This window comes from Chelonoidis abingdonii, chromosome 3, assembly GCF_003597395.2.
Source record: "Chelonoidis abingdonii isolate Lonesome George chromosome 3, CheloAbing_2.0, whole genome shotgun sequence".
Classification (NCBI taxonomy): Eukaryota; Metazoa; Chordata; order Testudines; family Testudinidae; genus Chelonoidis; species Chelonoidis abingdonii.
In genome coordinates, this window is record NC_133771.1 from 93,270,006 (window position 1) to 93,283,233 (window position 13,228).

At 42.0% G+C, this 13,228-nt stretch overlaps 1 protein-coding gene across 1 annotated transcript in view; it reads left to right on the forward strand.

The window, feature by feature from the left end:
- Window positions 1–1,105: 1,105 nt before the first annotated feature.
- RFX6 (regulatory factor X6) overlaps window positions 1,106–13,228 on the forward strand; it is a 45,546-nt gene continuing 33,423 nt past the window's right edge. The window contains exons 1-4 of the mRNA XM_032779691.1: window positions 1,106–1,341; window positions 1,856–2,012; window positions 3,900–4,023; window positions 7,090–7,151. Coding sequence (XP_032635582.1) covers window positions 1,113–1,341; window positions 1,856–2,012; window positions 3,900–4,023; window positions 7,090–7,151 — 572 coding nt within the window. The 5' untranslated portion in view covers window positions 1,106–1,112. The remainder of the gene's footprint in view (window positions 1,342–1,855; window positions 2,013–3,899; window positions 4,024–7,089; window positions 7,152–13,228) is intronic.

Below are 13,228 nucleotides of genomic sequence, written 5' to 3' on the forward strand. Positions count from 1 at the left end.
AGAAGGCTTCCCGCCCCCGCCCTCCCCCATGTAATGTTGTTGAAATCAACACATTTCTCCAGAACGTTTCCCTTGCTTGCATCCAGTTGGAATTTTCCGATGGAAAACCCTCCTGACACAAAATTCCCACCCAGCTTTATGCTCTCCCTTAAAAAGCAATGCAAGTAATTTTAAAGACCCACAATGAATGCCCCAGTAACAGTAGGGTGAGGTCAGAGCCCCACCTTTAGGGAATGGCGTGTGTGTGCTCTTCCCCTGATCCCTGGCCCTGTTCAGTCAGTTGGCTCTCTGGGAGGAAGGATCTGACCCTGGACAGCTCCGCAGCCTGCCCTGATCTGGCTGCGCCCCAGCGCCACTTGTTTGCCAGCCTGTTTGTAAGTTTCTTTGCCTCCACCTGCGTGACCGTGGACACTGGTGCTTCTTCTCTAGCCCCTGGGTGCTGCGGGGACCACAGCCTCTGCCCGCCCCCCCGCTGGAGATATGAAAGGCAGACTAGAAACACAATCAGAAATAATTGTTCTGCGGGGTTAACCATTAACCCCGCTCCAGCTCTGCTCTCCGCCCCCCCCCCCCCACTCACTCCCCCGGGGCCAGAACTAAACCGCGTTCAGTCCCGTCAGTGACGTCGGACCCCGTGTAGTTCACACTGCGGCTCCCGCGGAAGGGGGCTCCTGGCTGGGACCTGCCCCTCTGCAGGGAGGGATGGGGGAAGAGCAGCGCTCCCGGGGCTGCAGGCCAGCATAAAGGGCGTGCAGGCAGCTGGGCGTGTGGCGCGCGAGGCTCTGTGAACGGGGCCGATCTCACTGCGACAGAGAAGCCATGCAGCCTCCTGGGACTATAGGTTAAAGCAAACTGCCCCCGACGTCCCTCTCCTGCGGCAGTCACTGCTCCGTGGCTGGGGGCTGGGGTGGTTGATCTGCAAGAGTGGCAACCAGAGACAGACTCCTCCAGGGCACCAGGCTGCTTGGAGCGGGAGGAGGAGGAGGACTGGCCCGGGGCTGAAGTCCTTGTCCCTGCCCCCTGCGCCCTCAGCCCTGCTGAAGGCGTGAGACGCCTGCCTGTCCCCGGGAGGGGGCTGCTACTCGCATGGACGCGGCTGGGGAGATGTGCCAATGAAGAGCATGGCTAAGGCGCCGGAGGGAGAAGAGGAATCCTTCCTGCAGCCCTCTCAGAAGGGGTCTCCCGGGCTCCAGGAGGATTGCTATGCGGGCCTGCTGGGGAAGGCCTTGCTCTCCTATCCCGACCAGGGACTATGCGCCCCGGTGCTGCAGCGAGCCAGTTCGCTGGACAGCCGAGAGCAGGGCGACCTGGAGCCTGGGCTGCCCATTGGGATCAAGTCAGGTAAGAGCGCTGCCCCCGCAGGGGAACTGCTGTGTACCCGTCCTCAAAAGAGCATCGGATCGTGCCTCTGTCTATCCGCTCTCACCTGCAGGCAGAGGGGCTATTCAGTGTCTCCGTAGGGCGGGTGCGAACGGCGGGTTCCCTGCGCCCCAGGAGTCTTAGCTAGAAAGGTGTAGTCCTGGATCTGAGATTGTCTGTGTCATCTCAACACCATCCTAGTTCACACAACCAGTCACATTACACAGATATCGTTCGTACTTGGCGATTGTATAGATAAATTAGGTGAACTCGATAGATCTATCTACCTAACCTAATTCATCTCAGAGTAAAGATTATATCTGTGTAATACACCCGTGTGCTGGTATCTAGATCAACGTACACACAAAGATATAAAATCAAAGGAAGGGAATTCAGGATTGAATCAGGGAAATCGAAAATACTCTATAAAATGGAAATATGATAAACCAATGTAATGATGCACTTGGGTTTATTTTCTTTTCCCCCTGACACTCAGAAATACATTTTAACAGTGAAGCCCTTTCCTCGGAAGAGGAGGATACAGATATTAATGACAGGAAAATAAAATCCTTCGACAAAAACCTGTCTCCGAAGAAAACCATCACGCAGATTATGAAGGATAAAAAGAAACAGACCCAGCTCACCCTTCAGTGGTAAGGCTCTTACTCATCTACACACAGAACACACCTGGACTAAAGGGAGTTTCTTTCTTTCTTGAGGGGAAAGCTCATAATTATTTACAAAGTCTGAGTGCATTAGGGTGGTAAAATCGGTGTAAGAAAAGCTTTCCCAAAGGAAGATACTTTACTACTTGCAGAAAATGCTTCTATTGCTGTATATTGGTAAAATGAATCAACAATTAAGATTTCGAGCCACAAAGGGAATTTATGTATTTGTTAATCCAGTAATGAAATTGGTCTCTGTAGCCTATTTTCACAATATTTGCCATTTAGTCTGGTGCTGTTTTGAGGGGGGGAAAAAGATCTAAAAACATAGCTCACAAGATATCTGAAGTAGATTTGCTAGGAAGAATATAGGTGGCTTTTATCAGCTTTAATGCAGACTGCAGTACAACGTGGTGAGACTCATTTTAGGACCGACCCTGTCTCTGGAAGTGTAAACCTGTTCACGAACACTTTCAATGCTACTGATTTATCGCAGCTGAGCATACAGTCTGATCCAAAACTCTGAAATAGAAATCAGTTGGAAGCATAAAGATTCCAACAGAAATATTCTCTTCTGGTTACCCAATAATTCAATATTAACCAGCGTCTGCTTTACAGCTGCCGAGCACCAGTTTGTTTCAATACGGTACTGTTATCCCTCCCTCTAAAAATAAATAGTCGATAACCTTGAAAAACACGATGAAGAGTGATTAATTAAGACATACATTTGTGAAAGGAGAAGTTAATTGCCATGCCTTTGGTAGTTTAACTGAATTGTAATGCAGCTGGTCATTGTTCCCGGATGGGAAATCCTGATGTTACAGTTTTATTTAGCTAAAGAGAACACCCACGTAAGCCCTTATTTGGGAAATATTCCCTTCGGAGCATTGTTGAAGTCAGGGAAATCTCCCACTGAAGCCAGCCAGGTCTTTGTTACAAACTGCAGATCTAGCTCTAGATTACTTTCTCTACCAGTGAAAATCATATAAAGTAAACAGGACTGCATTGCTACCGCAGATTTCTCAGGCTAGTTTAACCTAGGGAGTGAGATATAAATCGATTCAATAGAGGTTTCTACAGAAAGTCATTTTATGCATGTATATAATTTGAGCGAAGAGGAAGCTGTTATGCGGGAAAGGTACTGATAGTATGAAGGGTGGAAATTGGCCAGGGGTGAAATACCTCCCAGATTGACAGCTCACAGGTATCCCCACACTCCATATTCACCTAGTACAAGGTAAAAGGACCAGGCTTCGTTTCATTCCTTGGAGTACCACCTTGGTGTCATCACTGCTAGCCTCTGTGTCACTTTTAAATGAAGTGGCAAGCTATTAAGAGATGCAGCCTCACACCCGTTCAAATACGAGTCTGGGAAACAAAAATAACGTCTAGATGAGGTTGTGCCTGAAATCCAGTTCAGCCCCATTTCCAGTTCTCCTAACGCTGGATTTTTAGACAGAAGTTGCATATTGAACTAGTCCAGACAGGGAATCAGGATCTAGATTTAGGCTCTGGATCAGTCAAGAGTGATTAGGTTAAAATGATCCTTGGGGGTAAATCATCTATTGCATTTCGGTGAGTAACACCAAGGAGGGATTCTTCCCATTATTTTGCAGTGGTGATTTAATTTTCTTTCTTGCTGGAGATGAAAGCTGCAGGGCTCGTTGTCATACGTAAAGCACAGCAGTTCAGAATAAGCCTTTCCACTCCTCCATCTTGCCGAAGGTGCTGTACAGTAAGTTACTGACTAGTCAGCTGTCGTGAGAGCTCTCAGTAAATTCTGCAGAAAGGGCAGTAGAGAAGAATGGAGGGAAAACGAAATGGGGAAACATAAGGGTGTGGCTTTTCATTCTAGTTATTGTTTTTACTCTATAGGCTGGAAGAAAACTACATCGTGTGTGAAGGAGTTTGTTTACCGAGGTGCATCCTTTATGCACATTATTTAGACTTCTGCAGGAAAGAGAAGCTAGAACCTGCCTGTGCTGCAACATTTGGGAAGGTAAAGAGCAACTGTCCATTGTTTGTTAGACTAATTCTTCTACAAAATCGTGTTTAACTTCTCCCATGTTATCTTGACCCTCAGAAATGAACAAATCCTTATGCTTTCTACAGCCCCTGCACCTTTGAATTAAATTGGGTCCAACTAAACCTACGTTGCTCCCTCCGAACAGGGACTTAGACAACAACTTCAAAGGGATGAAATTAAGATTCTTCTTGATTTGCACTGTGAAATCGGGAAGAGACGTGCTCTCTGGGGGCTTTGCTTTGCAATGAGATGGATGTGGTTCTTCATATAAAAGGTGCAGATGGTGGGATCTGGTATAGAACACAGGGCTTTATACTTGGCAGCCTTTAGTGCAATTAAAGAGAGAAATGCTGTGAGGTTCAGTAGGAGAACAGTTAAGAGCAGAATGAGTTTCTAAGAGGGAAACTATTGAAACCTCCCATTCAACCTCCCCCACCCAATTAGTCCTAAAATCATTTAATCAGAGTCAGAGATATGGACTTTCCAAATTAAATCCCAAACAGTTAGTGAAATAGAAAACCAAGAAGGCATCACAGATCAGTTTTGTAAAACACCACTGATCCATTCAGTTTGCTTATAGAAATGCATTAGTCTAATGAAACAATGGTAATGGAAATCAGCTCCAGATCAAAAAATGTTCACTCCTCACATTTTGTTACCTGCATTGGCTGTATTTGAGGAGTTCCCATCTGACACTGATAAAATGACTTCAGTATTATTGGGGGAAACAACAACTTTCCACTTAAATAGAACTTTTATTGTGAATTTTATTTTCTCATCTTATGAGATCAAAGGACTTTTCATTTTGTACATATACTGCCTTAAGCCTCATAGAAACAATTATTGGTGAGGAAAGATGATTAGGGCACTAGCCTAGGATTTGGGAGACAGGTTTAAGTTCCTGCTCTGCCACAGACTTCCTGAGTGACCATGGGTGAGCCACTTAGTCCCTCTGTGCCTCAATTCCTGAGCTATAAAATGGGGATAATAGTACTTCTTTCCTTCACAGGAGAGTTGTAAGGATAAATACGTTAAAATTGTGAGGCACTCTGATACTGTGGCAATGGAGGAGGTCATTTAAGTATGAGAGAGAGAGATTTGTATGCCTTAGCCTTCAGATTGCACATTTAAGATGAAAAATCAATCCATTACAAAACAAAATATCTAAGGGCCAAATCCTGTCATCCTTACTTAGGATTAATGGCAGTTTTGTTTGGGCCATTTTTTTTATTTATTTTTTTTTTACCACTGTCTTGTCAGGTTTTCAGTAGTATTGTATAGTATGCATCAAGATGAATCCTGAGCGATTGTGTTTGAGTCGTCAGTGAAAGGGAATTGGAGCCAGGCTGCCTGCATCGTATTTCTAGCTTTGTCTCTGACTCTCTGTGCAAGCTTAGAAAAATTACTTGCCCTTCTGTGCCTCAGATTTGTAATAACACAACTTTCCACTGAGTGAAAAACTAAACCAATCAGTGTTCACAATGTGCTTTGAGATCCTAGGTTTTATTTAAATTCAAATATTCACCTTCAGAGAGTGGCATAGCACACCCTGTGGATCTGTGATACCCTGTCAGAGGGATGGAAAGCATTCAGTCATTTTATCCTACTGGCAATGGAAATCCCCCTGTCACTGTATTTTATTCAGGCAGAGATTACAACCTATAAGGAGCACCTCACTCCCATTCCTGGCCACAATCCCATTGGAAAGCATAGGCCCTGCTCCCTGTTAGCATCCCCATTTGGCACTATCTGTCTGCAAGGGAGTAGGTGGGGGTGAGGACATATCTCTTCTCCCCCTTATATACCAGCCAGCAAAGCGGGCCTGCCAGGGAAAGGAGCACCCACTGCATCCTCTTCTCAGGTAACAGAGCTGTCCTGCTGCTGGCTTGAGTCAGTCTCTAGATCTGACATCGAGGCCCCAGCAAATGCAGTAGGGCTAGAAGTGGGTGTTAAAAGCTACCCCCACCTGCTGAAACATTTTAGCACAGTGTAATGTCATTTCTCATGTGGGTGTTATTAGATCACCTCAGCAGTTTCCTCCCACCCTGAACTGCTCAGGTGGCACAGACATGATTTTAGAGTACTGGCCTGCTGCTGCACTGAGGTGGGGTAGTTCTCTCTGAGCTGGCTTTCTCCAGCCTTGGAAGTATTGCAGCTTGGGGCCGGGGGAGTGAGAGGAGCCATCACAAGGGGCCATTTGCCCCTTCCCTATTTCCCATGGTCCCCAATTCTGTCATCCCCTCTACACAGCCTTGACTCACTCCCCTGCTGTTTCCTTCTCTCCTCCCCAGTCCAGAAGCACTCTCAAGTACTTTCAGTCCCCTGGTGCATTCCCTGGCCTGGCCTCTCCTCTTTCCATTTCCAGTGCAGACCCCTGGTACCTACCTTTCTTCCCCAGAGCCTAAATACCTTCCAGCCCACATAGGCCTGGTGCCTTCCTTTCTCTCCTAGAGCCCAGACACACCACACAGTTCCTGCTGGAGTAGAGTCCCTGCTACTGGTCCTTTCGTTCCACCTGACAGCCTCCCTAAAGGCTTGGGGCAAAGGATCCAGTGCAGCTTAAGTGCAACCCATTGAATGGGTTTCTCCCAAAGATAACTAGTTTTTGTGGTGACACGTAAGAGCGAGACTGGGAAGGAGATCATGTGTGAGTGTGTGTGTGTGTGTGTGTGCATGCGTGCGCGCATACACGCTTATGGGGAGTTCTAGAGTTACAAAGTGGGATGACCTAGGGTATTAAACCCCCTAACCTTTCAAGTCACTTCTACGCTGGGCTCTAGAAAGCATAAGCAGTTTGTCTGATTGTTTGAGGATCTTGATAGCATTGAAATAATACTTCTTATCCATGAATCACAAATGTAAGTTTTTGGTCTCTGCAGTCTCCTCTTATAATACAAGTCTACCCTTTATTTTTAATATGTTCAGGAGTAAATATTTATCCACTGTTCAACATTTGCTTTTTCAAGACAAACTTTTCAGAGCTACTGACAAAAGAAACATGCCCTTGCGAGAAACTAATACGCCTGACTTTCTTATTAGACCATTCGCCAGAAATTCCCCCTGCTTACCACACGGCGGCTTGGGACAAGAGGCCATTCAAAGTAAGGCACAATTATCCAAGTATCCACATAGCGTATAGGCTGTACAACATGCAATACTTCTGTGTCTATATTTTATGCATTAAGCCACAAAATCTGCATTCAAATTGCTAGGGCTACTGATGACATTTTGTGTGTGTATGTATATGAGAGAGAGATGGAACTAAAAACAGTCTGAATTTTAGAAAAATTATTGCATGCATGATTTTTAAACGTAATTGCTTTTTCCCAGATTTTCCATTATGTTTATAATGTCGTGGATCTTTTGTGGTGTTTCCAAACTTTTGTCAATATTTGTTATACTTGCTCATTTTTGCTGGGAAAATTGCGTCACTGAATTATGCTTGTTATTATTCCAGTTTGCAAACCTGGCAGCTTTTCACTCCCATTTCCAAATGACAGTAAAGCTTCAGCTGAAACTACTAGAGACAGGCATTTAATGCTAAACCTAGAAGAAAATATACAAATGACCTTTGTTAACGACAGTTTTAGAAGGAGTGCAAGAAGTTCAGAATTGTAGCTGCAGACTTCTTCAGTCTAATCAACCAGTTGATTTGTATAGCTGGTATGTGGACTGTTGTGCTTCAGGAGCACAGCATGTTGGGTTTTTACATGTGTGTCTATGATAAGTAAATATGATGCCTAGTGTGTAAATGATGTCAGTGTTCGTCCTGGACTTACATGTTTAGCCCTAGGCAGAGCAGGTGTAATATTATGATGAATCTCATGGTATGACAACACCTTTTCCTTTTGAATATCCCAAGAGCTTTGAGGAAGTGTGATTGAGTTTCCCCAATGTGATTTTGGTTTAAGAGTGTAAAAAGTATGTCTTTCCATGGATTGTGTATGTTCTTAAGGATGTAATGAGCTATGTAGTGAATGGATACACTAATACATGATGAAAAAGCAAATTGGACAGATGCAGGGTGGTCTAAATGATTCCATGATGCACAATCAGTGAATAACCAGGAATCAGGTATTTCAATAAACTCTCTTCCATTCAAAGTAAGGCACAATTATCCAGGCATCCATGTAGAGTATAGGCTGTACAACAGTGGGAAGTTAATGATGCAACATTCTGTGTTGTTTGAAGCTGACTATCCATGAGGCTGTGCTACTGGGGAAGAGTTGAGATTGTTAATGTGACCATAAAAACTAACTTCCATACTTACCAATATTTGGGTTTTGTAAAGTTTACACTTAAATTAGAATTTTGGGGATTTCAAAAGTGAGGGTGACACTTTTTTGGGAAGAAGGGGTTTGGTTAAACTTTATTGTTCTTTGAAGGCATTGTTCAAAAAAGTTAGCAATCCTCAACCTTGTGTCCAATTTAGTCAAGTTCTTATCTGTGAATTTCTATTGGCTTCAGAAGTTTTTCCTAAGAATGCCCATGTTGCTATGAGGAACATTATGGGATATAAATGGTCTCCATGTTTCTGTGAATATATCTATCTGCACTAGTCCATAGTTATTCAGGCCCTTATTCAAGCAAGTGCTTAAGAAGGCATGTGCCTTCAAATACAGGTATTGTCCCAGGATTACTCTCATGCTTAAAGTTAGGCATGTGTTTAAGGGCCTTCCTGGATCAGAGTATAGGAAAATAGACTTGACTCAAAGAAGAGATCACAATAAATTGATGGTTTATTGAGGTAAGACTGAAAAACAGAGACAAGTAACAAGGAAAAAATTAACAAAGATGGAAAACCATAACAATAATACTGATAAGAAAACTTTTGGGAAAAGACTCCGTGCACAAAATTCTTACCTTCCTGTTTAGTAACCTGTGAAACAAAGCATGGGAAATAAAGGTGATTTGCAAAAGAAAAACATAAGGTTGTGTTCTTCTTGAATTATTTATACTATATGGCCTGAAGGATGTTTGGTTGCTTGTTTTTTTAAGGATTTTTTTCCCCTGCTGCCCATTTTTTTAATTTAGACTTTATCTTAGAAATATCAGGAATGGCAAGTTGGTTTCCTGGCTTTTTGGAGAGCTCACTGGAGATGTCATATATGGAATTTAGCTTTAGGGTTTAATCAAAGGTGGGAATGAATTTCAATTTCAAATAGTTAATAACAACATATTTTTTCTCTCTGGAGTGTTTCTCAGGCATTCAAGTTAAATAAGCATTAACAAAACCAAAATGAACCAAAGTGTTTTAAATAGTCTGAATAAAAATCACGTCCCATCTCTACCAACTCTACTGCACTGGCCTCATTTCTCTCATGTCATAATCCTACCAGTTTTCCAATGGTCTGTAGAGTTTTCCAGGAAAAATAGGGTAGACAAGACCTAAATTTCTATTGTAAAATGACAAGAATGACAATACAGTCTCAGATTAGTATATAATAGTTTGTAAGCGCTTTGGGGCAGGGACTGTGTCCTTTTGTGTGTTTGGGCAATGCCAAGCATAATGTGGCTGCTCCCAGAATAGAAATAATAAACAATAATCACCATGATCCGTGAATTACCTGTTACAGCTACTCAGGAAAATGTACATACTGTGTAGAGTAGACACACAGGAGATTGTGTTTGAGCTCAAGTTACATTTTAATTTCTTTGTAGACTTTGATCGATGTTAAATCTTAGCTTTTATCCATCATGTCTGAAAACTATTGTCTTATTTATTAGGAGTGATTTAGTGGGTTAATAAAACTGATATGGCAGCTGGCCTCGTGATAAGAAGTTATTGCAAGTCCCTGAACAGCTTAATCCTATCATTTCCTTATCAGCCATCATTTGTGTCAGTGTACGCTAAAATCAGAGCTACTAGTTGCACGGGAACATATGTTCCAGCAGACCTATGAAATAAAAAAGGAAAGCAGTTTAGTCTGTTTCTTTTTATAGTTCTGTTGAGAAAATCAAGAAATAAATCCTTCACCATCATGGATCTTATTTTATTCCTAATACATCATATATGATATTGTAAATATATAGCTATGCAGTTGTATATTTTATATAATGAATGAGAATTCCACATTTATTGGGAAAGAAGGACTATTTTTGTAGGAGGTTAGTCTGAAAATAAAAAATGGCAAGTGTTTGAAGTTGCTGAGAGATTTTGGATATTAGACTAAGATCTGAAAAGTTGCTTTAGTGGCAGAGTGCAAATGAGCAAGTCAATGGTGCATATATTATAATGCACTTAACATTTTTTAAATACGGGTGATATCTCTGTATAACATTTTCTCTGATCCAATGTACAACTCTTGTTATTTAATTGCTAAATGCTAAAAGTTTGATTTTCTTAGAACATTTCATGTCAAACACTCCCAACTCTTAAATCTCATCTAAAATAGTTTCAATTCAATGGGAGAAAAATGTCCATGAGCCCAGAGTGAAAAGTTTGCATGTGAACTTTGCCGAATGTCAGGAATGTTCAGATCTAGAAATCTGGTTCGGACCCATCTCTTTGATATAGAATATATGGAATACAATGGCTGAAAGAAATTTCATGACTTCTGGCCATAAGAGAGATCAGATACAGAAGTTTATGCTATGGAGATAAGATCCTTAGCATTATGACATTGACTGGTGTTATTAGGGCCTCAACCACCCGTTTATATGATTTTACATAGCAACTATTGGTCAAAAATAATGGAATGATTCAAACAGGTGAACATAGTTCTGAGCTATGTTAATGCATCTTTAAAATTGGCCTGCTCACATGTACTTAGTCACGTCACCGATCCTCAAATTAATATACTCATGACAAAGAACCAAGGGACATAGTGATAAAGTAGGTGACAAAATCTTGCGCTTCTCAAGGGTCAGGGGTACCCTGGTGTTTTGGTGGAGTTACCTTTACTCATAAATTTCAGGTAAACAATGAAAGCAGTAATGTGTTTAGCAATGACCACTTAGCATCACATTTCCTTAGCTATAAAACCTTGACTGCTGACAGCAAAGCTGGCCATCAGCAGAAGTAGTACTTCAGTTGGGATTTGCAAAGCCAACTAGATAATTTAGACACATAACTCTAATCAAAATTGCCTTTCATGGGAGTTGTATCTAAATCCCCATGTCAGCTTTGAAAATGTAAAACCTTCATCTTTTACTGCTCCTAGCCTTCCTCATCCCTCAGGAAAGCAAACAGTGAGAATACAATTTTGTGCTAAAAGGAGCAACGGTGCTGAGTTGGGAATGCTTATCAACTTATTCAGAGACATCATCAAAGAAATACCACTTTGTGGAGATAGCTCCTCTACAAAACACTTAAGCGTGTGCTTAGTCTCATTGAAGTCAGCAGGACTACTCATGTGTTTAAAATAAGTATGTGCTTAAGTATCGTACTAGATCAGGGCTCAAATTACTTTGCAGAACACAGCAGTTTGGTATAGATATACTGTCCATTGGTAGATTAGGATCATCTGTAGCATCACAGGGATCAAGTATTTCATTAGTAAATGCATCTATTCCAACACATTGAGGCTTATATTGGTAGTAACAGGTTCAACAATGGTTTTCAACATAACATTGAGTACATTAAGTTATTTTGTTACACTGGGAAATGATGGTCTAGTTCTGATGCACAGACTGAAAGGTCAATCCTTTTCTTGAAAAGGTTTCATTTAAAACCTCTGTGGTGCCATAAAATTAGGGTCTCTTTCACCTTCCAGGACTAATAATGCAATGCTGGATCACTTCCAAAGCACATGGTCCTCTTCCTCTTCTCTTCCATATGATAGTTTATGGTGCTTTTACTTCTTACTTTAAAAGTTACTTTAGCACTTTGAATAGGGATCCTGTTACTAAGGTGGGAGTATCGGGTAAATGAAATTCTGTAACGCTGGTATGGAAACACTATGCTATTACCTCTCTTAAGCTTCTGAGTACATGTACAGTAAAAGCTTCCAGGAACCTACGTGGTCTCAGACTGAGCTAAACCCTTCAGATTGAGCTAAGCTACAGGAAGACTGGCAAGATAAAATATAGAGAAAAGTGGAGTATGGCCTCCAGCTCCAACCCTTTCTCACCACCACTTATCCAGTGACTCTCCAGATTGTACCAGAGCATAAGGACATTGGAGAATCAGAAGACACAACCCCTTTTTATACCCTCACCCAGAATCAGGGCCATTGAATCTAGACATCTGTGAGACAATATAGCCTTCCCGCCAGTGCAGGATTGTTTCGTCTCATACATTTACTAGAGTTTTGTCCAGTCTAGTTATCAGTGTGCCACATGATGAGACTAATCACCCTGAGGTGGTTATTCTTCCTCCCTCCACTCCACCTCTTCTGCCTATCAGGGATCTTGCAATTGCCCACCAACTCTGGTCCTTAAGAATTTCTCCATCTAATTGTCCCGCCCTCCAGTTATCTTCTTCCTTACTGAACATTTTTTAAAACATCAGGGATGAAGGGGTTAATATAGAGAGTTTGTAAACCAGGTTATAACTTTGGGATCCTTCTTCATGAACAGTGCTATATAAATTTAAGCTATTAGCTTTTATAGATGAGGAAATGATGTTGATGTAAGTGATACTAATGTGACACTAATGAGCCATTTTTAAACATATTACTACTTTTATTGTTTATACTTGACATATATAAAAGGGAGTCAATCTAAATTTTCCTCTCAGTTAAGCTGATGCAACTCCACTGAATTTGGAGGGTTACGCCAATGCAATTTAGGCCTGGTCTACACACAAAGTTGACTAGTTTAACTAAAAGTTGTGATTCTAAACCAATTTACTTAAACCAGTGCATCTGTGTGTTATGTCAAGAGTGTCCATGTGGCGGGAGTTGCACTGATTTAACTAGTGAATCAGTGCATGCACTGTGGGTGGGCAAGGCCTAAGAGGAGAATCCAGCCAATGTGAAGATTCTGGGATAGTATTTCTAGATATGGGCTGGAGGCTGAAAACTGACTCACAGGGTAGACAAGAAGCACGATTGTTGTTTCAAGCACTTCATCTGATTGAAGATGCTGCAGCATCACATCGGGAAAGAAGTAGTCTGAAAGGTAAACTGATTATAAACCATTTCAAACTTTCCAGGGATTCAGATACTACAGTGATGAGCATGATATAAAAATCTAGATAGATGGACCAAACCTGACACTTTAACCTTCACCGGGA